The sequence below is a fragment of the Etheostoma cragini genome, chromosome 10, assembly GCF_013103735.1.
Source record: "Etheostoma cragini isolate CJK2018 chromosome 10, CSU_Ecrag_1.0, whole genome shotgun sequence".
Lineage (NCBI taxonomy): Eukaryota > Metazoa > Chordata > Actinopteri > Perciformes > Percidae > Etheostoma > Etheostoma cragini.
This window is the reverse complement of record NC_048416.1, coordinates 18,323,757-18,351,508: the sequence shown is the minus strand read 5'-3', so window position 1 is coordinate 18,351,508 and position 27,752 is coordinate 18,323,757. Positions and strand designations below refer to the sequence as shown.

At 40.6% G+C, this 27,752-nt stretch overlaps 3 protein-coding genes across 4 annotated transcripts in view; 1 reads left to right on the top strand and 2 right to left on the bottom strand.

Moving 5' to 3' along the window:
* The window catches only part of ubl3b (ubiquitin-like 3b), a 5,767-nt gene extending 3,017 nt beyond the window's left edge, over positions 1-2,750 (bottom strand). The window contains exons 1-2 of one of the 2 annotated variants that reach the window (XM_034883503.1): positions 2,524-2,750; positions 1,840-1,950 (exon numbers count right to left, since the gene is read on the bottom strand). In XM_034883503.1, coding sequence (XP_034739394.1) covers positions 1,840-1,866 — 27 coding nt within the window. In that variant the 5' untranslated portion in view covers positions 1,867-1,950; positions 2,524-2,750. Of the gene's footprint in view, positions 1-1,839; positions 1,951-2,093; positions 2,380-2,523 lie in introns of those variants that run through there. The other variant, XM_034883504.1, reaches the window with a different exon arrangement.
* A 1,196-nt stretch (positions 2,751-3,946) lies between these two features.
* On the top strand, positions 3,947-12,485 carry foxo4 (forkhead box O4). The gene is made up of 3 exons (XM_034883453.1): positions 3,947-5,968; positions 7,195-8,717; positions 9,331-12,485. The coding sequence occupies exons 1-2, from the start codon at positions 5,534-5,536 to the stop codon at positions 8,689-8,691; spliced, it is 1,932 nt and encodes a 643-aa protein (XP_034739344.1). The 5' UTR covers positions 3,947-5,533; the 3' UTR covers positions 8,692-8,717; positions 9,331-12,485.
* A 669-nt stretch (positions 12,486-13,154) lies between these two features.
* Positions 13,155-25,130, bottom strand: si:zfos-80g12.1 (sestrin-3). The gene is made up of 9 exons (XM_034883467.1): positions 24,871-25,130; positions 18,683-18,880; positions 17,999-18,181; positions 17,563-17,808; positions 16,843-16,957; positions 16,547-16,671; positions 15,343-15,509; positions 15,107-15,251; positions 13,155-15,020 (listed from the first exon to the last, which is right to left on the bottom strand). Exons 1-9 carry the CDS (start codon positions 24,934-24,936, stop codon positions 14,931-14,933), a joined length of 1,335 nt encoding a protein of 444 aa, XP_034739358.1. The 5' UTR covers positions 24,937-25,130; the 3' UTR covers positions 13,155-14,930.
* Between the last annotated feature and the right edge of the window lie 2,622 nt (positions 25,131-27,752).

Genomic DNA, 27,752 nt, shown 5'->3' with positions numbered 1-27,752 from the left:
CCCCCCCCCCCCCCCCGACATCTCTCCATTTGTGCATGATTGGTTCTGAGGCCTGTGGGTAGTGATTATTAACAAAACAGAGTGTAAATTGTAATTTCCCCACTGTATTAAAAAATCCTTGAACTTTCTTTGGGTTCACAAATCACAGAGGAGAGAACAAAGAGACTAAACCACGAGGTATGACGTCAGGGAGGGACAACCCCACTCTCCCTGATCTGTTTACAAAAACAATCCTCCTTCGGGTGTTCTCTGCCCTCCCCTCCCCTCCCCCCTTTGAACTGAATAACCTCAATGTGGGGTTACATACCCATGTCATCATTAACCAGCTTTGTCCTCTTTTCCCATCCCTTTTATCCCCAACAAAATAAAAACAAAAGTCAAATCTGCCTGGTTACCCATGGCAACATCCCACATCACAAATGTTCTCGAAGTTCAACCAATCCAAAGAGAGCCATTAAATCCTTTGAACACAAATTATTTTTTTAAAAGGTTAATAGAGCTACCAAAGGCTTATCTATCCTTCACGTTGGTCAAGTTTCCTAAAAACACAACCATCCACAAGCTAACATCCCAGGGCTACTGCCGAGAAAGATGATCCATTAAATACCATTCCGCCTTGTTGTGGGGTTTCACCTGACGTGTCCTGGATAAAACATTTAACAACATTTTAATTTCAATATAAATTTAGAACAATTATTAAAAATGACCATCACAATTTCCAAGATGTCTTGTTTTGTCTGACCAACAGCCCAAAACAGGTAATATATTCAGTTTAAAAATCATAAAAAACAGAGAAACGCGCCAAATATTTACATTGGGAAAGCATAATCAGCTAATTTGGCATGGTTGGCTTAAGTTTTTTAAAATAATGAATCAATTTTCAAAATTGTTGAGTAAATTTCTGTCGCTGAATAAACTGAATTAATTAATTAATTTATTGTTTTAGTGCTAAATGCTTCCCTATTACTCACGCCACAGCTGTGGCTCAGGAGACAGAGTGGGCATCCACTTTTGGAAGATTCAATCCCTGGCCCCTACAAGTGTCCCTGGGCAAGATACTCAACCCCAAATTTTTCCCAGTGAATGGGTGAATGCTGACTTGTATTTTGTGTTGTTGTTGTTGTACTATGGCAACCGCACGTTACAGTCTACCTTCTGCTCACTTTCTACTGTTTGCCTGTTTTTCTTGTGTGTTTACTCGTTTGTTTTTTGCTCTTATTGTAGAAAATGCTCCTGTAACAAAGGAATTTCCACGCTGTGGAATATATAAAGTATTATCTAAAGTGGTTTGAGTAAGACTAGAAAAGCGCTATATAAATGCAGCCCATTTACCATTTACATTAGCACTAAAACAACTGATTGTCCAATTGACCAACAGGCCAGGTGTCACAATTAACAAAAAAATGTATTCGTATAACTTCTATCATTTCCGATCTGTCCGTAAATGAGTGTTATCCATTCATATAATTGGGGTGCCGTGGCCAGGATTTAGTAAGAGGGTACAATCAATTGGCATCTAAACCTTGAAAGGAAAGTAGGGCAACGCTTTAACAGATTAGACAGATGGTGTTCACAGTAACCGTAGTTATTGTCCTAGCTAAATGATGTGGACGCTGCCTAAGCCACGCCCCCCCCCCCCTTCAGCCCCCAAACCCTAAATTATTTTTATTTCTTATCACAATAATAATCAAGTGTATTAGGTCTGTTATCATGCAGAAGCAGTAGGTGTGACAGACTAAAATGCAGAGTACACAGTCCATCAGCAAATACAGAATATCACCTTGGCTCTGAGTTGCTATTGGAAAATAACTTCAGAAAAGGTGTCAGACCCTCACTCACCATATCAAGATCCATCTGGGTGGTCATGTCTCAGAATGCAGGAAGGCCGTGAACGTGGATCAGAGGGGACAGGGCTGGTGTGTTTCAGCTGCTGGAGACGGGGCCAGAGCCCTGACACAAACAACACAAAAACTATGAGGCTGCTTCACACAGCCTGGCACCATAACTGCGCTAAACAAATCCATTATCCACCAAACTACCACATCATAACATTGTCACTCAAACGACAAATACGCACATGATCGATTAGTTACCTGAAATCGTAAAAGTAGTGAGCAAACGGGCTCATTTTAACATGGTTTAGCTAATTAAAATAACAACCTTAGCCTGTCAGGCTACGGCAGCGAACAGCTCAGTAAGTCTTTCTACAGTTAACGTTAAGCTAACCTTAGTTGAGCTAACAGGCTAATGTTTCTTTTAAGATAGCTTCAATCATCGTAGATAATTAGCTGGCTTGTAGTAATACAACAGGCTAATGTTGTTAAACAGCTACAAATCGTCTTTCGCCCGAGGGAACCACCTAGCACCGAGTTTGGTCCCAACGGATAATAGGAATAGGAAGGTTTCTGCTAACTTTAGCATTAGCTGCTGTGTTAGCTTATGCCAATCGTGTTATCGCAGGCTAGCTGCGGGCTAGCTGGCAAACTTAATGTGCAACGGCAATTTGAGTGCAGTCGAGCTCACCTGCATCTGATGACTTTGATGAAATGTTGCATTCAGTTGAGTGGACGAATCAGCCGGGAGCGCTTTTCACAAGAAAAATATCGAGTGTAAATGTGTACCGTTGACTGTGGTATCGGTGGCTAATGGACGGGAAGACGCCGGATGTCAGCTGGTTGTAAACACAGCGAAATACCGCAAATACTTCTGGGAGTTGAAGTCAAGAAAGAGGGTAGTTAGTTACCATTAATATTAAAAACGTTGGAAAACCTCTCTGCTGCTTTGTGGGGTGCATTCAGTGTGATGCTTGATTGCTACCTGGATGCATTCCTTATGTTTAGAAGTTAGTACAGATAGCTTTATTTGACATTAACTGCCCAGAAATAAATATTTAGCAAATTAGTAGGCTAGTTTAAAGATGAAAACTCACCACGTAGGAAGACTTTTCCTTAAGTATCACATCAGCATCACTCAAAGGATGTTATAAATGCATAAATTTTGATTCCAAAACAGTTTAAAGGTCCACTTACTAGCTTTTTCCATAACCACAAACAGTCTTCATAACTAGATTTTGTTTTCTTAGTTGTCGTGAAGATTGTCAATTTACATTACTGGTAGAGCATTTTATTTATTTATTCATTTATATATGCAGACTCCAATTATGTATATGGTACTGAAGAGCACTCTTTTCATCAGCAACATGAGGAAACTTGGAATCAAGTAAGACAGGTGAAGCAATTTTTACAATAAGATATATAGTTATGACACAGCCTGCTGGCCAAAGTTTACATCCACTGATTTGAAAAATCACTTTGGTGTTTGATTACAAAAACATATTGAACATTTGACCATATTAAACCACAGGATAAGAGTGTGGGAAAACAATGTGACACATAAAATAATTTAGTACGGAGCATCTGGTGCCCTGGTGGTTAAGACAAATATGTGTAGCATCCTTGCATTTCCTATTTGTATCTTAGATAGTTGCAAATAATTTGATTAATTCCTTAAAATCATAATTTGATCAACCATTCAGGGCAGCAGTAGCTAAGTCCGTTTGGGACTTGGTTTTGAAGTGTGAACAGAACTGATATTTGGGAGGTGACAGGTACGCTACATGCACAATGCACAGAGGGCAGCAAACACGGTGTTTTAGGGGGTCTGTAGGGGTACAATAAGGGTTGATATTGACATGTTAATCCAGATATGCAGTGGAGGATGTGGATAAATAAAACATGAAACACTTGTAAACATTCTTGTTATTATAATTAATACAAATATATTTAGTTTAAGTTGTTGTAGTCTATTAGTATCAGTCTTTTAATTGCGAAGAAAAAATGTACTCCCCTACGTGTGCCTGGGACTTCGCTAAACTGTTACATAATGCACCTGTATGTCGCTCGTGCTGTCACATGAATGACTCTGTTTCCCAGAAATCCATGTCGCGCAAGCGCAGAACGCGTTGCCTGACAGTGGTAAACAGACGTCAGAAGGGAGTCTTCGCCTCTAGTCAAAACAAAACAAAACAAAACAAGTCAAAAAGATACTGAAGGAGTGAATATTTGAACAGCCACAACCACAGGAAGTTTTCCCAAACTCATCGCTGATTAAAAACGGCTACTTGGAGTAAGTTATTGAAGGCTTTTCACGGACTTTTTTCACGGATTGTAACTCTGGAGTAGCGGGAGCTTAACCAGCTAACGTTACCGTGGCTATCGTGCGGTTTTCAAAGTGCGGCGAGTGGGAGCCGACAGACCTCCGAGGCGACTCAACTTCACCTAACACCCGGGAATTCGCTTAGTAGTTAGTACCGAGACCGCAGGTCGAAGATTTTCTGAGCTCCGGGCCTCGGTCGAGAAGGTTTTACAACAGCTTCTTTGAGCATCGTGTGCCGCGGCAGGAGTGTGGAGAAACATGGCAGATGGTGACATGCGCCCGGCCGCAATGTGGCGGATCGTGCAGACCTGAAGCACGGACTACTCCTACGTACATTTCTCTTTATCTCACGCTTTTAGTAACTCAAAAACACTATTTGACAGTTGACTCGAATCTGCTCTCCCTTTCATCTTCCAACGCTCGACGTTTCTCTGGTTGTTTACTTACAGCGGCTTTAACGGGACGTTGCAGGCCGAAGAGACGGCGGCCAGAGTCTCCACTGAGTTTTACAATTGTTTGGCAGCTGGCTAACAAAACCGTTGCTGGGATTATCAACCGCCATACGTTTTTACAACTTTGATTAGACTGGACTGGTTTGTGACTGTTTTTTTTGCTTTAAAGTTTTATGGAGCTTTTATATATATAGCCCATACTCGCGGAGAGCCCAGACATCACGTTTACAAGAGGAGACGGACAGGGGCTGTCCTGAGAAGATCCTTTGTAACAGTAGCCAGCTAATCCCTGTTTGTAGTCTTCAAAGCTTTACAGTAAAGAAATTGGGTTGAATTAGAAAACATATTTAATTTGACAAATGTCTTACGAAATAATCCTTAATTTTTATGAATTCTAAAAATCTATTTTTCAGACACATTTAAAGTATACTTTTTGCAACATTTACCCGTTGACAAATACTTACGTTGAGTGTTTATTAACAGGAATGGCATTATTGTGTATCCATATACCTTTACGATTTTGGTATTCATTTTCGGGTGAGCCCAAACCTCTGTAGATCCAGATGTTTTGGTGCTCATTGCCACTCTGCCACTTTTGTTTTTATTTAATTCAAACAAAGGGACTCTCATCTCAACCTTCCTTCATTCTATATAAATCGAAAGGTTTATGATAGTTACTATTAAGGAGATTATTCGGGTTCCCTAATCTCCAATCGGAGGATTAACTGAGGTCATTGGTGTGTCCAGATTATAACGTCTCTTCTCCAGGCCCCTCTGTTTACACCCCCGCAGTGGCTGAAGCAATTTTCTTTTGTGTCGTTTTTGGAACGCATCATCCACTCAAAGATTACTTTAACTTTTCAAGGTAGCCTAGATGTTTTGAGTGGTCTCATCTTTTTGGTTGAGTGGAACTTCAGAGGACCGCCATGGAGAAGCTGTCGGTGCCCCCGATTGACCCAGATTTCGAGCCGCAAAGCAGACCCCGCTCCTGCACGTGGCCGCTGCCGAGACCCGACATCTCTGCTGTCAAACCGGAGGGGGCGGATGGCTCCGAGTCCGCCGCCGGTACCCCGCCCGCCGACGAGGACAAGGCCGAGCCCCAGCAAATCACGTCAGAGCCCGAGAAGTTAGCGGCCGAGGGAGGGGTCGTGACCGGCGTGGGCGGAGCCGGTGCGACGCCACGCAAAGGATCATCTCGGCGCAACGCGTGGGGGAACCAGAGCTACGCAGATCTGATCAGCCAGGCCATCGAGAACTCGCCTGAGAAGAGGCTGACCCTGGCACAGATCTATGAATGGATGGTGAAAACAGTGCCTTACTTCAGAGACAAGGGAGACAGCAACAGCTCAGCTGGCTGGAAGGTGAATATATTGTGTGATGCAGTGCACTGCATCACTTTACATGGTGGACTTTATGCTTTTAAAACCATAAGTGACATATCTTTAGATTTACAATTCATGTTACATCATAGAACCACTAGTTTGCAGATTAAACCTTATTTATAAAGCACATTTCCTAACATGAAATGCAGTTCAAGGTGCTGCACAAAAAAAAAGAAAACAGGTAGTAAAAAAACAGAAATCAAAAAGTGAGAAAGTACACACAACCAGAGCAATGACGTATATCAAAACATCACAATATCAAATTATATCAGTATCATATTATTTTTAAAGGTATGAAAAATTACCTCCTTACATCTTTTCTCTGATGTGCTTCATATTTGACTTCATGCTGATATGTGGTCTTCATGTTCATTTTACAGCACTTTTAATGTCTCAAATTATCCAATTGTTAGTGAATGTATTCATGTCTTTTTTTCTGCCTAAGACATCAAGGGACATAAGAGGTCTGAACTGACCTGGGATAAATCTGACTCAGTAAATACTTAGTGTAGTATAAGTTAAGACCAGTGGTTCCCAACGATGTAAACCCTTGTGTGTTTTACACAAAGAATGAATGGAAATAGAATAATTAAAACTACCAAATTATCATGCTCAGTCAAACTACATCCCACATGGTAACAGGTAGCTAGAAAATGATAGCACAAGGTGTTGTATTTAAAAACAAAATTTGACGCCAGTAATGTAATCAAAACTTATATGAAAGTATGTAGTCCTTTGGCTCAGAAGTGCAGTAGTGTGGCCTGCACATTTGATGGGTGTAAGAACTGTAAGCAGAGGGTTAATTCTTATTTAATGGGATGCTGGCCAGTTATCTGTGCATGTGATTGAGTGTGCTGCTGAATGCAGTGCATTACAATTTAATTAGTTGCCCATACTTTTAATCAAATAAATTAACTATTAAAGGGTACGATTTCTATATTGAAATTCACACAATTCTTGAGCTTAATTTCCCTTGGCAAATAATTAAACAAGTAAAGAAAATTAATATATACTGACATTAGTAGGATGGTGGATAGGTTAATCTAAGTCTAGGATCATTTGAACGTCTGCTGGGCCAACGTATACATTAACTAATAGGGATTAAGCTGCAAATGAAACAGTGTTTAATGAAAGGAAGCCAACTCTTAATCTTTAAAGCCTACATTGTCATAATGTTGTAATTGCTTCTTTCTCTCCATTTTCAGAATTCAATTCGCCACAATTTATCACTCCACAACAAGTTCTTGAGGGTACACAATGAATCGACAGGCAAAAGCTCCTGGTGGATGCTCAACCCAGAAGGAGGGAAAACCGGGAAAGCTCCTCGCCGCCGGGCCGCCTCCATGGACAATAGCAGCAAACTGCTGAAGAGCCGCATGAGGGCCAAGCAGACCAAGAAGCAGGCGGCGGCAGCCGGCCTGGGGGGTGCTGGGGGAGCGCTGCAGGGCGATGGCAGCACAGGTTCAGCAGGTGCAGACAGCCCTAATTCGTCCCAGCAGTTTTCCAAATGGGGGGTTAACAACAACAGCCCCTCGTCCCGCGGCACGCTGGATGACAATGACATGTGGACCACCTTTCGCCCACGCACAAGCTCTAATGCCAGCACCCTGAGCGGACGTCTGTCCCCCATTGCTCCTGGACAGGAGGATGACGATAACCTGCCCGAGGATGGACTGCTGGGAAGATACACCGCCAGCAGCTTGACCCCCACTCTCACAGAGACCCTCATGGAGGAGCTGGATCTAATTGACGGCCTCACATTGATGAGTGGGCAGCAGGGAGGGGCCAGTCCCAGTACAGCTCCACCAGCACCTCCCACTCCGCTGCCCTCCGCCTCCACCCTGCTGCCTCGCGGCTCCAGCTTTTCCTCCTTCCATCAGCTGCAACCATCCAGCCTCCCACAGGCCCCCAGTCACACCGGGACCCAGGCCTCTGCCTCCCAGTGCGGACCCAGCAGCAAAGAGCCGTCAACCTTTAGCAACTCCCTCTTCAACCCCATGTCCAGCTCCGGTTCTCGTGGGAGCGGCCATTACAGCACCCACGTGCCTTCCAGCCTGGAGGCGCTGCTCACCTCCGACTCCCCTCCTCCCAGTGATGTCATGATGACCCAGGTGGACCCCCTCATGCCCAGTCCTGGAGGGTTGGGCCTGATGGGCCTGGGCACATCTGGCGGGAGGTCCGAACCCAACCAGCTGCTGTTGGGTAAAGGGCTGGAGCCGAACACCGTGGCCCCCATGGCGCTGCAGGCTCAGATGCAGCAGCATCACCTTCACCGTCAGCAGCCGCCACAACAACAACACCAGCATCACTCTCAGATGGGGTTGGGGATGATCCTCTCAGGTATGTCTCAGGACCCGTTGCAGCTCTCTGCCCTCAAAGCCCAGCATGCCACGGTGCCAGCGGGGGGCTCTCATCATGGAGGGCCCATCGCCTCAGCCAATCCTGGCTTGAGCCTGCAGGGGATGAGTCACTTTGGAGCTCCGTCCTGCTTCCAGACCGGTCAGGACCGACTGCCCACAGACTTGGACATTGACATGTTCACCGAAAACCTGGATTGTGACGTGGACTACATCATCAACACTGACCTCATGGACGGAGATGATATCGACTTTAGCTTTGACCCCATAATGTCCGGAGGCCAAGGCTACGCCGGCCCAGCCACCACCACGCCGGGCTCCGCTCACAGCTGGGTGCCTAGCTAATTCCTCAGTTGACCGCCGTTAGCCAGGTACACTTATCGCTTTTCTTTCAAACCATCAAGGTGCAAGGGTTATTTTTCTTATTGATTATTCTATGTTTACATTATTTTAATATCAAGTCCATACAAAGTTTTTCAAAGCCCAAGATGTTTTTTAATGTTTTGGTACCCAAATATATTACATTTACAATAAAATAAAACCCATTCAAGAAGCTGGAACCATAAAATGTGTTTGGCATTCTGGCTCTAATTAACTATCAAGTGATTTAGGGCTGAAAGTCAAATAATGGATAAGTCAATCAACAGATTTTTTTTTTTTACAATAATTTAAATAATTGTTGGTCATTTATTTTCAGCTTCTCAAACGTCAGATTTTGCACGTATTCTCGCTTGTTTTCTACCATTGTGTATTTGTAAATTAAATATGTGGCTTTTGGAGTGTTTGTTGGACAAAACAAAACATTTGAACAGAAATTGTGACCTATTTTACATTTTCGGACCAAAAAAAGTAAGCGATTAGTCAAATCGGTAAGCACAAAATGTTGCTGATTAGTTTCAGTTCTACAAACCAATTAAATACTGACATAATCTGCGGTTGTGAGCCAATCAACACAAATGACCGTTTTGTCATCTTGACTTGCAGGAACGGATCTCCAATCAAGATAACCTCACAAAACAACATAACAACCGGTGCATTCCTCCTCCCTGCTGGCTCAAAATGCTATTTTCAAATGCAATGCTTCTCTCAGACTTTTAAGACCAGACCCATGTCATGTGCCAAGACATGTGGAGGACAGGGAGCAGGGAGGAGAGTTGTGTGTGTGTGTGCGCGTGTGTATGTATATATATATATATATATATATATATATAACACTTCAACAATTTGGCTGCTAGCAGTTTTTTCTTCTAATCCAAACAAATTTTTAAAAGTCATGTGACATGATATTTTTAAGAGTGAAAGACAAATCATTAACTCCTGTCTGCTGCTGGGAGTTTATATTTCGGTTATGTTACACCAGAATAGCTTTAGGGTGGATACGGTACTCAATGGCTTTGGTATTGAAGACTTAATGACTCAACCTGTGCGTTTTTGGAGAAATGGCCAGTTTTCCATTGACACCAGCATGAACTGCCAGACTAAATGCTGTTTAAGGTGCAGTTACCTTACTGCACTGTGAAAACTTTTTATCACAAGAGTCGGATTGTGTTGTGGAAGATAACAGACTGGACGACTGGAGGTATAAAATGTTTGATTCAACATTGGCTACACATCTTTCCCAATCGTGGACTACGATTATATCCGATTTAAATTTTTCACTTTAGAGGGGAAAAAAAGATAAGGCTTTTTTTTCTTTCTCCGATACAAATTGGGTTATTCAACAGTAAGGAGGGTCGTCTGTATTTACAGTTTGGCATTTTTTACTTCAATCCAGTGTGTTATGGTAGATGTCAGTTAGAGGGTTTTTTTAATCCCTGATGTGCAGTTGAACTAACAAAATGAAGAAATGTGATTTGTGAATTTATACACAGGGCATTCAAGGGTAAATGTATTTGCCAACATGTGATAGGTTGGCCGAGTATTATATTGTTTTAGACATCAGTATGCCTCCACTGTCAAAAGGTCTAACTGAATATATCTCCTTCCTTTTTGTTTTCATCGAGCCTGTGCATTTTCAAAGCACTTAGGTTTCCTGCAACACAGGGACCCCAAACTAGAAGACGCATTGGTTATTCCATTTCATTAAAATAGTTTAAATCATGTACAAAAAAACACATGTTGCACATGTACACGATGACACACTATGCAGATTTATCAGGAGAACTAAATGAAACCTTGAAGGAAATTTAAAAAAAATCACTTCTTGAGGAGTTTTTTTTTCTTTTCTTTTTTTACTTAACATTTTCCTGATATTTTCATGTCAGAATATTCTCTTACACCTTAATTAATTAGTTCAATTCAGTTGAATTATCCGTGTGAGAAGTGCAAAAAAAAGAAAGAAATATTTGATTATAGTTTTAATATACAATTTAGATGACGGTAATAATAATAATACATACAAATATATTACTAATGACAAGTGATGGTTTTTTTTTTTTACATTGGAGGAAGAATTTTCAGATCATTTTTAATGGTGATTTTTCTATACTTTTATTTTTGTAAAGAATGAGATGCATGTAGATTTTTTTACATAACCAAAGGAACACTAATATTTGCATTTAGGGAGCGCTTTGGCCTGACACAGTATCTCAGTGTACATAAGCTTTGCAAAAGATGCCTGTAACATGAAATCTGACTTTAAGAGTAAGGCAAAGTGCATCAATACTTGACCGTTTTAATTAAAATGCCCAATGATCTGCCTCACTATTTTCTGCATTAATTGTGAATTGAGGGTAAAAAGAAAAAAAAACATCTGCGCTGAAATGTGGTACGACGAATAGAAAAAGCTTCATCGTCCCACTTTTCAACATGCCGCTGAAATCTCATCTCAAAACAAGACTAATACAACCGTTACCTCTCAGGGTCGCTCAGAAGAAAAACAACAGGAAAACAACTCTGCACAGTCGTAATCGGATAAATATTTATTTTACACATTTTCCCCGTTACAACAGACTGGAAAACACACTGTGTCTTTGTTTGTTTTCCTGGAGGAGTTTCTGTCTTAAAAAGAGTTGACCTCAAATTTGACTTCCCTTTTTTAGAGAAATGTATTCTAGCTCTCCAGCCATGTACTTATATCAGTACTAGCCTATCCCTTTGGGGTATTTTTTTTATTTTGACTGCCAATATTTAAAACACTATAGCATGACTTTACCTTGTCATCTTCCCCCTTAAATTTTGTGTTTTGTGTTTGTATTTAATTGTTCTTAACCACAAATATTATCCCGGCAGTTTAAACTTCATCATTTCACTGTAGCTATGTGAATATGTTATGTCTCTGATTTGATAAAGCACTCTTTTTTTTGTTCCACAAATGCTTTTTTTTTACTTTTTGAATGGTGCTAGATTTCATTTGTGACGTATCCTGCAGTAAGCCATGATGCAGTGGGTGCATATCAGGGCCTTTTGAATTTTCTGTATCCAGCACAAGGATCTTGATTTGATGGTATAGTAGAAGTTAGCACATGATCAACAGTCCTTGCCCCTACTTGTTTTTATGTTTTTATATATATATATATACACACGATAACACCCCCCCCCCCCCCCCCCCCCCGCCCATCTTTAAATAGATCTGACAACAGAATACCAAGTTGTTCAAACTGCATTGTTTTCTTATTTTAAATTACGTGTAATTATTTTTTAGAAAGGTTGTATATTCAGCTCCCCAAGTTTTTCTAAACTAATGTCCAGGTGTTGGAAATGTTATTAACAGTTGAAAGGACATGCAGACTGCAGCATGTAAAAGAAGCGGTGGTTGGTGTGATGGCTCTAGTTTACTGTTGCCTCCTTTAAAAGGCAGGTGTGGTGTTATTACTTCCTTTGTATCACCTCCTATGTAATACTTATCTACATATTTTGTTCTTTAGTTTTCTTTAAGTAGCCTATAGTATGTTTGTTTTGAACTTTAAAATTGCCCCATTTGATACAGTATTTTAGTATTTGGCAAGGGTTCTTCTTTCATAAGGGGTGGTTGGGATTGACAGGGAATAAGTTGTGCACAAGCCAATTATGTTTATGATTTTTGATTGTTGATAGTTTCTCTCTCCCCCAGTCTTTCTTTCTTTACACATTGTAAAGTCAGCCAGAGATGACAAACAGTTCTGAACAGCAGCAATAAATTCAATAAACTGTTTAACCCAGTTATTCTGAGTCTTTGGTGCAAAGTAATGACTTTTAACGTTTCGTTAGTCACTGTTCAGTTCTGCCACTAGGGGGTGCTGTTGTCCAATTATACATATAACACTAACTATGTAACGTAACTGCATAGTAGCATATAAAAATGTGTTGCACAATATACTGCTGGCTAATAAGATACAATAATGAAATAATATAAAAGGTACATGAACAATCTTATTCCATTTGTTTTTAACTGCATCTCACAGTATCTCAGCAGACAGAAGATGTGGTTAAAAGTTTTAGACAATGCTAATAAATAAATGTCAACTGCAAAACTGAAATAATAACTTTTCCTGTGTTGACCACATTGCACTGATGGATTATCTTATTTCATCAAATCCACAGGTGGATTATTATGGAGCTAAATGATTAAAAATGGCTGCCTGGAGGCTGCAAAGTAAGTCTAAAAACTGAGGGATTGCTTAAGAGAAATATGTTCATAATATAAGGTTTATGTGATTGAAATGGACATGCACACACTGGCAGAGTGGTTTAAGGTTTCCTGTTGAAGAAAGTAAACAGTAGACAGTAATTATTGTCATAGAGCATCTTTATAGAAAACATTTCTTCACATTTTCAAAAAAACTTTTTTTCCACTTGTTCTCTTTTTTTTTACCCTTTTTTTTTTAAAAATCTGCTCAAGTTGAACATTTTGAACATCCATCCGTGTCAAAGGCTCTTTGCTGAGTTGCTGGGGTTCTTCGATGTCTGATAGAAAACACGGCCGTAATTTTTAATCGGAAATGCTGCTGACCAACACCAAGAAAAAGCATTCCCATTCATGTGGGAAAAGCCACCAGTTTTAAACTTGTCAGTTGGGGATGTTTTTCCAGCTGCCACCAAAGCCGACATTCAGCCTCCAGTAGTCACATCCTTCCACTTCAGCAGCACCCCAGTTTTAGCCTAAAGGCACCTGTGTTAACAGCACTTTTGCTTTATATGCTCGATATGCACTTGTTTCTTTTCTACATCCTGCAGTTACTAACTCTAAACAGTCTGTCACACCTCTACGCCTACCCAGGCTGCAGCACAATAAGCAGGTCCTACAGTCACACCCAGAAACAAAACAAAAACAAGTACTCTATAGTTTACAAAAAACTATAAAAATAAGACAGAAAAAAAAGATACGAGTGTTTTAACAACTAGTTTGCACATTGTTCTGCTTTGCAAATTGTACCGTGGATTTTGACTTGATAATCATCTTTGATAACAGCTTGCAAAAAAGCTTAAACACAAAGCTTTGAGCCAAAATCTGAACTGAAACTCTACTCATGACCAGTGCAAATCTATTGGCCATTTTTCATCTATCCAATTCATCACATTTCTGTTTTTAATGACTTGGTCTGAAATTCAGTCTCTGATTTGATCACATTTTAAAAAGAATAAAAAATAAAATAACCCATTACAAACATTTAGTGAATGGCTCAGCTTAATCTTTCAGTGTAGGAAGCAGCTCACTGACTTCCTAAGTTTAGTTACAAATTTTCTTATCAAGTGTAAATTGTGTGTTTTTAAAACATTACCTTCAAATCCTTCTGTGTGTTAGCACTGAACTGAACACAAGAAGAGCATTAATTCACTGAAATATCTTGGATCAAGCTATTTCACACAGAAATCTGGGGTTGAAAACAAAAGTCTGAAAGTTTGACGAACATCTTTGTTCCACGTACAGTGGAGAAGGCGTCAGATCCACACACTGTGTGTCTACTAATGACCTACCTTGTATTATAAATATATAAAGTTTAAAAAAGTGCTTATTAAAAGAAACTATAGTGATGCGATAACTTTGAGCAGTGTCACTGTTGTGTTTGTTCTTGACCAGCATTAATACGAAATGTCACAGTCCACTTAATGTCCTCCTCCAACACTGACAAGGATTGTCCAAAAAAGAAAAAAGAAAAAGAAAGAACAGAGGCCCTGGTCTCCCATAACATTCAACTTGTAAAAAAAAGATATTTTGGGGGGGGAAGCATTGATAATACAAAAGGAGACTGATCAAACTAGGGAGAGTATTGGCCACTGTAACACACTGCTTCAACCAAGCAGTTTCTCAGACTGAGCTGGAACACAGAACAACAGGTCAAAATTAAAACACCTCTAATAATAACAATTGCACATAACTTTTCAGAGTCAAGATGTTTGATGAGAGGACATCACAACAGGAGAGTTTGCAGAAGAAGGGGGTGCCTGGAACACTATGGTTTAAATACATTAAATCTGAGAAAAAGAAAAGCACATTCATGAGGCACAGCTACGAAGCGATGGTGCTCTGTGTCCTTAAAAATGGCGCTCTCATTCCACTACACCGTCTGCAGTTGAGATTTGTTTTTTGTTTTTTGAAATCATACTTGCATCTCTGGGTCTCTCTGTACCGGCGGAGAGCTTTAGCTTTGTGCCTCTCCAAGCACTTAGGCAATCATGTACTGAGTGATGGCTCTCAGAGCGTATAGCAGCTCAGCCTGAAGCCGGGCCTCCATGATTAGTAAATTAACGTGTATCTGAGGGAAAGAAAATGAAAAATGATTCACACAGAGCATTTAAAGAAAGTTGACTGACAGAAAGTTACAAGTAAAGGTCTTCTTACCCGTTCTGAGGTTTTAAGTGGAGCCAAACTCAGTGGACACACTGGAGTTTTAGTGGCATCTGGAAAACAGGCCACAGCCTTGATGTACAGCTTTAAATCCTGCACCAGCAACTGATTCACCTCTCCGTAATCATAGTCATCATACCTGGAACCACAAAGAAATGTTTACCTACTAAACCCAAAAGAAAGAAGGGCTTTTGTTGGATTTAAAAATTATGTTTTTGTGACAGACTTACCGTATTCCTAACACACAATGGATGTAATTCCAGATCGCCCTCTTCAGGTCGGGGCAGTGCATCGAGGGAAGGGCAGTCACACTTCTGAATCTGTCGTCCAAGAGGTGCCCGATGTCTGAATACAACCTGTTGACCAAGGAGAAGCCGTGGTCCTCCCATGAATAGTCCTGCAGAGCAAATACACCACATTTTAAAGTCAGTTAGTATTAATTCTGGCTCATCAAATATTAAGGTACAACAGTGGTTCCAAACCCTTCCCATATTTCTACCGTTTGTGACCAGTTCAAACAAAAGACATTTGTTTCATTTGAATGGTTTTAAGAGACTGGGAGAGGTCAAATGTTTACCAAATAAAAAGAAAAAAATACTTAATTTTGTGTAGCAAGAATGCTTATTTTCTGTTTTTCTATCATCCAAATCATTTTATGACCCCTCCATTTATCTTCCAAGCCCTTGGGAAGTAATATACGTGTGTCATCAATATAATGGCCCCTAAACTAAAAATGTATTTTGTTTTGAGGAACTCGTTTGGGTTTGTGAGACAAACTAATGTGTTAAAATGGCCAAACCAGTATTGATACAGCTGCTCGGTCACCAAATCAGAATCAGAATCAACTTTAATTGGCAGGTATGAGGACACCTACGAGGAATTTTTCTTTGGAGCATCGTTGCTCACAATGTGCTTACACTTACAAAACAACCAAACAATATATACACACTAATATATACATACTCTAAACAGAAACAAAATAAAGGCATGCACACCTTAATTGGTCACTGACAACCTGGAAGTCCACTCAACCTGTTTCTGACTGTAATACAGTTCAGAGGTGGGCCATTCAAAAACCAAACCTGAGAAGTGTTTGTGTTTGTAGATAAAACTGTTAATAAATTTAAATCATAGCATACCATAGTGTGTAGCACTGGTTTGGTTACAGACATCTAAAGGATTGATTTAAAAACGGTGTTAAACCATTGGGTGTGGAAACCTGAACCGGCAATTGTTGTAAAATGGTGCTCCTTTAAGAAGGCTCAGTGCATGAGTGAACAAACTTCGTTAAGTTTTTATTTTTTTTAAACACATTTGAATAGTAATTTTTGCATTCAAATAGTATTGATTTTTTTTAACTATTCAAATTATATCCAACTTTTGGAATTCGTTCCACCAGCCCTAATGACACATGAACAAATGTAAAGTCCTCACCTGAACTCTAAATACTTGAAAGTGGTCCTCCTCCCTACGAGCAAACTCCTGATAGCATAAGTCAGGGTCAGTGATAAAACGCGTTGGGTCTGTTAAGAATATCATCTCCTCCTCTTCTTCCATGTCTAAAAACAGAGACGGAGGGGAGACAGAGTGCGTCAGATGAGTGGCGATTGCTCAAGTTTCACACCATGCAACCTAAATGTAACGCTCAAGATAACAAATCATCAGTGAGAGGGAACATCTGAACAGTTATCGTGTTTGTGTTTCTGTGTTCATCTGCAGATGTAGGTCACCTGTTTGCTGGAGTGTTTGTGTCTGCAGAAGACGCTCTTCTTTCTTTTCACGCTCCTCCTGGGACTTCTGGATCCTCTCCTTCAGACACACCATGTCACAACTGGAGTCCAGAGACTGTCGACACAAACACCAGAAAATATACTGTTCAAGTGAAATAACCTTTAATTATCTTCAAAAGAACAGATACAACACAGCTACCAAAACAAATCGGATCCTACATGTATTATCAGAAGATACATCTTCCACTTTCATCTCATATTTACACAAAGAGCTCTTTTAATTCAAAGTGCTGTTATGTAAGTTAGCAATGAATGCGGAGATCAGATGCTTGGAATAACTAAACCATCTATTTCACAATATGAGTTATGGTTGATTTTATTCTTAAGATGATAACATAAATGCTGTCTCTACAAAATGTCTCAAGTGAAAATTATCCAAAATAATAAAATCTTTGGGGTTTTAGACCGTTGGTTAGACAAGATTTTCTTTTTAAAGACTAAAATAATTGATTTATTGTAAAAAAAAAAAAGGATTATTTTATAACTTCCCAATAAAAGATTATATTCAATAATAATTCATAATTCATTTTAGAATGCACTTTGAGGGTTTCTCAGCATTAAGAAGTATTAACATGAGGAATGTTTTTGTAAAAAAGACACAATTCTACAATTCTGTACAATTCTCTCTGACTTTAAGAAAATACAAGTCTGATTTGTTACCCGTCTTCGCGTTTTGTGTTCGGACGGAGTGGCGAGCGACGGAGGCACGTTGGTGTTGCCATTTGCAGCATCAAAGGGGCAAAAGGTTGGCGGGGTACCGTTAGGAGATTTGGAGAGGGGGGCAAAATCTGAGTCTGTGTCGCATCCAAACACGAAGCTGCAGAGGGAGTGGCAGTGGGCCAGGATCACGACGGCCTGCACCAGTTCAGCCAGCGACCAGCATTGCTCGCCCGACTTCAGCAGCGTCTGGAGGGAACAGAGACAAGAGCTCAGGGTCAGGGAGTATTTTCATTTCTTTATACCCGTTAATCTGCAGTGAGTGTTCTAAAGATATAAATAACTCTGTATTTATGTAAGAGGTAAATAGGTTATCATTTAATACTGTCTTGTTAGCGTTATGTACATTTTGTTGTGTTTGAGTTTTTCTTTGCTCTACCTGGATGTGTGAGCAGGCAGTGAGCCAAGGTTGGTGGGCCAGAACTTTGTTGATGTGGTCAAGGAGGCGAAGGCGAGGGGGCGCTGCCTCCAAACCCTGCAACCACAGAGGGTCCCCGCCCACCCTCAGAAACTGGGCTGAGTGCAGGTACACCAGATAGTTGCAGTGATGTCGTGCCGCAGCCTGGAAGTAATGGGAGGAGGAGTTTGGCACACAGATTCAGGAAAATGACCCACTCAAACATTAGAGCTTGTTATTCTTTAATAACACTAGCATGATCTCTGATAAAGAACAGCTTCCCAAACAATTGTGTTTGTTTCGCTACGTGTAAAGTAGGAGCATGAGATCCTTAGTTTTGTGTTTTTTTTTTTAAACTCGATCAACATACTTTAAAAGACAAACAAAAATGAAATAAAACAAAGATTAAACACAACCATATGAAAATCAATCCAATTCCATCACAGTACAAAAAGGACGAGAGAAGGTTCGAGAAGGAGCAGGCAGAAGCATAATGCCTATAAAGTCCTGCCTCTACTTTACAATATCATATTATTACAGGCGGAAAAATTAAGTTTTGTTTTCTTAAATCTATTTTTGAACTGTATAATAGTATGGCTCTGTTTGATTTCATTGTTTAGGGGGTTAGGTATGTACAGTATAAATGAAACCAGCTTGGTTACTGACCATGATGGCGATGTAATGGCGGTACGGCAGCGGCAGGGGGCCGTCCATGTGCAGGATGTAGTGCTGGGTGCGCAGGAAGCTTTCCAAGTACTGAGGGTGAGAGGCCATCTGCTGGGACACGGCGTCCACGTTCCCCCTGCTGACCAGAGCCTTCATGAACAGCAGCGACACTCGCTCCTTCTCTCCGTTCACCATCACCTACAGAAACCAGACAGAGGAGGGGGAAGGTCGGTTTACGATGGGAAAAACATTGTGCCGCTTGTTGCTGCAGTGCAAGCTGAGATTGTATTATTATTATGTTTATCAGTCACTGGAGCTGAAATTTGATTTGTCCAGTGACATAAAGTTATCTTTCAACATTTTTTTTAATAATCTTTTTATTTTCACTGTACTGTACATTTAATATCTTTGGGTTATGGATTATATACATTTGTTGTTTAGACATAATCCGTTTAAAGACATCCCCACAAGGACTGTTGGATTTTTTTTTACTAGTTGCAGCAATCAACATTGCCCATAGTGACAGTGATACATGTCTTCATTGATTTTCTAGTTCTTGTATAATGATTACAGATATGTACTCTGTTTGAAAAGTGTCCTTTAAAAGACTCCATACATATGAATGCTTGTGGAATAAGAGGATATAAAAAACAGTAAGGCCCCCTGTGTAAATTATTAAAACTAATTTTGTTGCCTAAGCAGTGTGGCTCAAGATAAGGTCGGAATTCAGCGTCCACGCCATGTGATGACGGGTTCAGACTGTAGTTTGGATTGGAATCATTTTCAACAACTTAAATCAGTTGAAGAGAGGCAGTCTCAGAAGAACAGCAACCCTGATGCTATGATACCGACGCCAGTGTCAAGTGAGTACATTCCTCACATTATTCTTTCTGCAAATAAAACAAGCAAACAACGGTGCTCAGCCAGGGGGCTCAACAGGCGCATGCATGTGGGCTGCAGCAGGGTCTGATGCCTCGTACAGTTCCACCACATTAAATGTAGATGAGGCACCGTTAATTTACAGGTATCCACTTCTGTGAAATAAAAGCAAATGCAGTGAACAAAAACAATAAACCGCCTAATACCACGCTGAAACCAAGAATATACCACCCAAAGATGTTCTTTAAAAACGGGGGATTTAGATCTCACAGAAGCTAATGTGCAAGTTGGGCTTAAGGGGCCTTGAAAAGGGAAGCTCCACAGCAGCAAAGAAGTGAGTGATGAGACGAAACACACAAACATAGGTGCGACTGGGCCGAGGAGCCTGAGGCCAAGCGAAACAGAGCCATATGGAGAGGGAAGCTTGCCTGCTCTCAAACAACCATCAAACAACGGCCTCTAGGAAAAGATGTTTGGGAACTCGGCCGAGCTCGAACGAGGACTCCGTTACCCTGCATGTGAAACCCGAGTGCACAGTGCTGATCAAAGCCAACTGCTTCACTGCAGTTTGAACTGTACGGATGTTGGCAAGGACTTCTTCTTTTAAAAGCATAAACTGCTGTCTAGGATTATTTCTTTCATAGACACCTCAACTTATGTCTCGGATAGTCGGAGCAAATGTCGACTAGCTGGCCCTGTTACTTCATGTTAGCCCCGTACAGCTCGTTGGCATTCAGCACCATGTTAATCTGGCTAGTAGCTCCATGTCCTATTTTACTTCTCCCTGTAGTGGACGAGTTTTCTTGTGACCCTGCAGGAGGCTCTACCTCTTGCCCTATATACACTGGGAACATTCTACACATTAAACAAATCATCTCATTATGAGGTTTATATTTTTCTACTTATCTCATTTAAAAAATATATATAAATACATAGATAAAACGAGCGAACAGGAGGTTAGAAAACAAAAAAAACGAACGAGGGGAGCTGGCACTAAATCAAACCTGCTCGGACACAGACCGTGACCCACTCTTGTCGGTCAACGAACGTGGGAAATAGGCCGGAGGGTCAGTGGAGAACACATGTGCCTGCCAATCAAACACCTCTTGACCAGAGCACATTCACACAAGCTTCTCTCTGCAAACAAAAGAACTGCAGAATCTACATTATTGCCTCACCAAGCACTAACTGCTTAGTTACTGAAAGAAAAGGTTATTTCAGAGGTCAACGCCATACAGAAAACTTGCTTTAAGTTTGACTTGTCAAGGACTCATGTAGGGAAACCACTTAGCTTGTTCTTTCCAGTCTGTCACTATAGAATAAGCTACGGTTGCAATATTAACTGATGAATGATCCGTGTGAAACATTTCAAGATCCTGCTCTCTGTTCAGTTTGCAATACAAACACCACAACACAGATTTACGGAATCAGATGCGTACGAAATGATGGCCACTGTACTGTATTTACTACAGCCTGGCTGTTATTGTATTTTGGAAACAGGCATCAATATTTGAGAGTTTAAATTTAAACGTTGACAGAAGAAAAAATTACTTGTGCAGTTACGTATGTGATGACAGAATGACATTATGTGCCAATAAAATCAGCTAGCCAATGTATTCCTTTTAGTATTAAAATGCTTTAACTGCCACAGCAGACAATACAAAATCCAAAAGAAAACGTACTTCAGTTTTCCTATTTAAGATGTGTACAAGAAGTCCCAAACAAACACTGTATGGAACACGTTTCAGACTGCAAATATGGTGGCTGCTTATGAAAAATCAGACTACCAAGATCCCATTGAGCCTATGACAAAACCTTATCAAAGTGGGACATCATGAGCAACCAAGTGATGCAATGAATCTGGGCACAACATAGTCGTTAGACTTCTACTTGCTGCTACTTTGTTGTTCAGAATATAAAAAGGAAAACACAATTTCTGGATGAGGATCAATTCAACTGACAGAGCTGAAATGACAGACTTGTGTATGATACTGAGAATGCTCCACCAACAAAAGACATTGTGTGTGAGTCCACTAACTACACTGGGCTTCACTGGTCTGCACAGCCAGATAAACGCTGCACTCTCACCAGAATACATGTACAAGCAGTAGAAATGCCAAACACAAATCTCTACAAGCCAGTGGCCATTTAACTGACTGGCTCCGTCAAATCTGCAGCTGTGACAAGAACAGTAAAATAAGTAACACTTTTGTACAGACCTAGGAGACGTGATCAAAGAGGAAATTGCTGTTTTGTAAAATTTCATAGGCATGTCTGGACAAACACCACAGAAAAAGTCACCCCGAAACAGGAACTACAGTTTTTGTGAGCAGTGGCACAGCAGGAAATAACACATCCTACAGTTTTAACTGAGTCTGCTGCTGACACCTTAACATGAAAGCAGAATTAAAACTAAGCTGAACCTACAATATATAATAAGTTTATGATGATATTTAGTGTAAATTCCCAGATTTTGAAACTACTGAAACAAAATTTAAAGTCCATCTTAAGACCTATTTTCCCTGTTTGTTAGAACAAAAGCAATTCATATTTCTGTTATTCCTTTCATTAATAGAAACATTTGCTAATCAATACACACTAGAGGAAGAAGCTTTAGTCACATTTGACAAAGCTCTGTCCAGATACCTATCCATACTGCTTTGTCTTTAGTGCCTACAAATAAGCCACAACTTCTGTACACAGCAGAAATTTCAATAAGGCAATACTATTCTTTTTTTTTTTTTTGTCCACCCATGTGCAAAAAACTAAAACATCTGCATGAAAAAGAAAAAAACTGTAAACAAGCATGTGTGGGTGGATGTATAAAGAAAAAAAAGACACATCATTTAGCTGAATGTATGGTATTAAAAAAACATATCTTGGTTGAAACAATGCCATTTATTAAATAAAACAAAACAAGCTAGGGGGTGACTAAAATCTGTATTCAAATTACAAGAGGATCAAACTTGTGGCCTTGCTGCAAAAGATTGAACTAAAAACTCCCAGGGGGCCTGTTGTGAGCAAAAATCCAGAGGCGCAGATCATTTACATAAAAACAAAAAAACTTTCCTTCCCAACACAGTAGGTCATTTGTTTATTGATCAGAAAGCAGCAAGAGTGAGGAATGAAATGAAAAACACGGGTGACGTCACGGTGGGGAAGAAAGGTAAATGGAGACAAAGACAGGCTTTGATGGCAGGCTGACAAAAAACACAGCACTGTACAAGCAAGAATATGAAGCGCTAAGATGACACACAAAGAAGTGGAACAGTTATGCCAGCAGTTTTGCAAGGGTAAATTTGTCAGCTTGAGATGAGACGTGCATATGTGCATGTAGTATCTTGTGTGTGGTGTTGGTGGGCTGCAGGAGGGGGGGCTGCAGATACAGGAGAAGGACATTCAATCTGCATTCCGATTGAGTCTGAAGGGGGTCTATCCTTATCATGCGCTGGCGTCCTGACAGCATTAACCCCCTTTCCAAATCACCGCAAACACAAGCAGCCAGGACAAATTTGGCTCTGCAACCTGAACTCCATAAGTAGCACAAAACAAAGCAGCTGCAGCCCAAATATGTTTGGAGAAGGGAGGAGAAGGGGCAAGGAAAAAAGCTGCTGGGTAGGACGGCACATACAACACAACCAAGACAAACAAAACCCTGTGCTGCAGGATGAAAAAAAAAGAAAGAAAGCCAAACCCACATGCAGCAGATGAGTGATTGGAGCTGTCAGAAAACATGGCAGGCAGGTAGAGCAAGGGGGACATGCAGCTACTAAAGATAACAGGGTAATTCATTACTGGTCACATTCACAAACAAACCAGGAGAATGTAGGTTATCATATCAAGCAGGTGCTGAAATTTAGTGGTGCTTAAATGCCTGCCAAAAAATTGTTTATCGTAACGGTAAGTGCTTGTAAAATCAAAGGTTTATTTTACTTTGCAAAAGCATAGGTCTCAATAGGAATACGGATTGTTAGTTGCAGAGAATTACAAAGTCAAATTGCCAGACAAATGAAAATGAATGTGAACAGCAAAACAGTAAGATGGGGTAGTGGAAGTAACCCAAAATGGACTTGAACCCAGAGAAGAGGGTTTTGAATCCCTTGCTGCTCACATTCCTCCCTGTTTTGCTCCATTTCTGAACTCTAATCTGCAGCAAACACGTCTTTTTGGACTACACTTGAGACAGCGCCCCCCTTCTGTTGCAAAATGGAAAAACAGCGACACAGGAGAAAAACAACTTTGATTGGCAGTCCAGTTCAGCCAGCAAAAAACAGGACAATAAAAGTCGCCAACATTTAGAGTGACCTGGAGCAAGAATGACTTAACAATCCTCATTGATTAAAAGCATTTACACTGTTCTTTCGAGCCTTCCTTATATTTTATTTATGGGTAATATATTGCACTGCATTACTTCACAGCCACCTATTACTGACACTTTCTCCCAAATCCTCAGATGATGTCACCGTCACCTACAGATTTCTTCTCATACTGCAACGCTCCCAAACGTTTATGCATTAAAACGTTAGTGTTTCACTAAACCATTGTGAATGTCAAATATAACCATACATACAAATAAAGTACTTAAATGTTATTGTGAACCAACAAAGAAAAAGTCGTCATTACATTGTTTTTGTGGCTAAAATTACCTTGACTGCACAAACCAATGTGACAGCAAACGGCTAATTTTGTTTGTATTAAATGTACATTTACTAAGGGTAACGTTAGCTTTTAAACCGTTAACGAAATGTTGCGACCCACCTTTGACGTGACAGTCTAACGGCTGGAGATGCAAACTACAACATGTTTTTGATGGTGATAAAAGGTGGCAGTTTAAACTTATTGTATTGCCTTTTTCAGCTTATGAATTAACTCTAGCACCATTGTTCGATAAACCGGTAGCTGAGTGAGCGCTAGCTAGCTAGATCAGAAGTTTGGTACTGCTGTCTCCACTTGCTAGCTAACTTACAGTCGACATAGCTAAGTGTATAACGTTACAGCTAACCTAATGTTACTGGTTGACACAAAGTTAAAAAGTGTAGCTAGAGATTTTAAAAACTGTAAACGGTAATCTTTATATTGTCGTTTTTGGCAAGTGAAACAGATAATTTAAAGCTAAACAAGCCAGCCAACCTGGATGAAAGGTGTTAAAAAACGAGTTTTTTTTTTTTTCTTCGATATAGCTCGCTAGCTAAAATAAACCCTTCAGCAAATGAATGAACGTTACTCAGGCTGTCCAGTTAGCGGCTGGCTTTAATTGTCTTAAAACTAAATATTTTCAAGAGCTTTGTCTATTGTCAGCTTTAACCTACCTGTTTGTGGAGTCGCTGGCACTGGGTTCTTAGGGGGTACTCCATTTTATTCGTACAGATGATCATTTTCCAAAAACAGGGTGCTACTGCATGGATGCGGCTCTGTCTTTTCTTGGTGCTTTCCAAGCTAACTTAGCTAACAAAGGCAAGAAAATCCTGCCGCTGTTATGCAGTCAGCCGGTCGGTCTGTAGCAGTAGACTGGACTGAGAGTGGAGAGAAAACCTTCCCTGAGCCGAGCTGACAACTCCAGTAACAGTGTGCCCAATCAAAACAAAGGAGGCGGAGCTTGCTCACAGAGGGTGATATCCAAATGCTAATGAACATCTGCAAACAGCGCAAAGAGGCAAAAACAGGCAAGGCGCACGCACACTGGCCCTTCTTTGTGAAACGTGCGTACGACCTAAAACAGGCGTAGGACGGGCGTACGCCGATTCCTTCGCAAAGCTCGGCATTTATCGATTTGAACGTAAGTGTAGGCTGCGAAAAAATCTGGTCTGACCTCGTGTACGCAAGTTTTCAAGTCAGTGTGGACTTGCGGTGCAGCATGTAACAGGAGAAGGATAAGTCATCAGTTGATCACTTATCGACAATGGCAGATGGCTGTTTTTAAGACCTATATGAGCCGAGCATTAGTGCACACGTAGCCTACACACACGAGCCAAGGTGAAGGGGGGGGGGGGGGGGGGGGGGGGGGGGGGGAGAAACCCTATATGCCAGAGTCTGCAACATTGTGACCAGATCCAATGCCTAGAGAGCAGTGTCCAGCACAGCCCCAACTGGGGGCTACACGAAGGAGACAGGCTCTGACTTACGAAATAAATGAGTAAAAAAACACTGCATAAATTTCCGCTACCGTGTGTTTAATTAAATATAGGAACAACTAAATGTAGGCCTAAGAGATTGTTCGTTTTTAGTATGACAATTTAAACTTTTTAGGCCAGCTGAAAAGGACTGGGCTTTCAAAACCATGTAGCTCAATTTTATTCAGGAAACATGGCCTACCAAAAGAGCTGTGGGTCATCTTCTACACTACTGCCATCCTCCTGCCTCCTCCTCTCTCAGGCGCTTCAGATCCCTGCACACAAAAACCAAGACACAAGAACAGAGGATGGGTACATGGTGGCCATAAAGGAATGGACTTGGTCATAAACTATGCTCAGGTAGGCCGTGACATTTAAACAATGCCCAATTGGCACTAAGGGGCCTAAAGTGTGCCTAGAAAACATCCCCCACACCATTACACCACTACCACCAGCCTGCACAGTTGGTAACAAGGCATGATGGATCCATGTTTTCATTCTGTTTACACCAAATTTTGACTCTACCATGTGAATGTCTCAACAGAAATCGAGACTCATCAGTCCAGGCAACATTTTTCCAGTCTTCAACTGTCCAATTTTGGTGAGCTCTTGCAAATTGTAGCCTCTTTTTCCTATTTGTAGTGGAGATGAGTGGTACCCGGTGGGGTCTTCTGCTGTTGTAGCCCATCCGCCTCAAGGTTGTGCGTGTTGTGGCTTCACAAATGCTTTGCTGCATACCTCGGTTGTAACAAGTGGTTATTTCAGTCAAAGTTGCTCTTCTATCAGCTTGAATCACAACAAAAATCTTGCTTTGGTGAGATTTAACTTACGATAGTTTCCAGCCGCTGCATATATCAATGTACAACCAGTCCTACGCTCTGATTGGTGTGACACGAACGTTTCATGAATCCAACGTGAATCCTATCAAAAGAGAATCTCTGCACTCATATCTGCACTGGTTTCAACGTTAGGTTGATAAATGAAGGCCAGTGTACTCGGACTACCAACCTCATACCAAATCATGTGACAATGTATTTGCTAGGAGGCAGCATTTTGTTTTTGATTATGCCTTGTCTTATGCTAGCTGCGCTGTTTTAGCTAGCTACAATATTCTGTACAAAATGTAGCATCAGACAACTTGCTGGAATCTGGATGCCCAGGGGCTGTCTCATAAAGCAGTTATGTTTATTTTTTTATCTAGATGCCATTAGTCAAACCCAGAAGCCCCTGAAATCTGAATAGGAATCTGTGTAGCCTAGTCCTGCTTGGGATCAGGTGTGTGTAGGTTCATAGAGCTCATGGTATGCAACTAGGTAAAATGTACATGGACATTCTTTTGTGTATGCTTGTTCTGGGACTGTTTATGAATTATTAATTAGGGGAAATCTTAAAGGGGCACTCAATTGCAAAATTGATACAGCAGAGAATGCAGAGTAAAAACAGTGGACCGTTTTAAATTCCATGTCCCTAGCTTTAGAACATACATTGGTAGGGGCTGAAGTTGGAAGTAAATTGACTTTCAGATGAGTTTTTAATTTAATCCTACACCACACAACAGTCTCCAATATGTCTATCAATGTCTCGTCAACAGTTTCAACATGACAATTACTTTTTACACAATGCCATAAAGAAATGCTTTACCTAGTTTGTTGGGGAACTGGCTTGCACAGATGCTCTGACCTCAAGAAAACTGTCAAACCAAATCATTCTATTAAAGCTAAATCAGTAGTAGTATGGATTGATATCTGAGTCGTACTAGGTGCTTTAATTGGAATAAAACTTACAACCATAAATAGATCTCTCATATGACTTTGATTAATTTAGTCTTACATCTTCTGAAATGTATGCATCGAAGTCCTAAAAGGCTCAAAGACAATGTGTATCATTAATGTTTGTATCCTAAACACACAAGCATTTATTACATAATATCTCCACAACTGACCACTGCCTTCAGACTTGTTTGATTGACCCTTTGCTTTGAGTTGACCTAATTGTTACTTTTTGAATGGACTTATTCAGTCCTCTTGTCGGAAATGAATGGGGCTTTTGTTCTTTATCCGACATCTTGAAATTGAATTGGT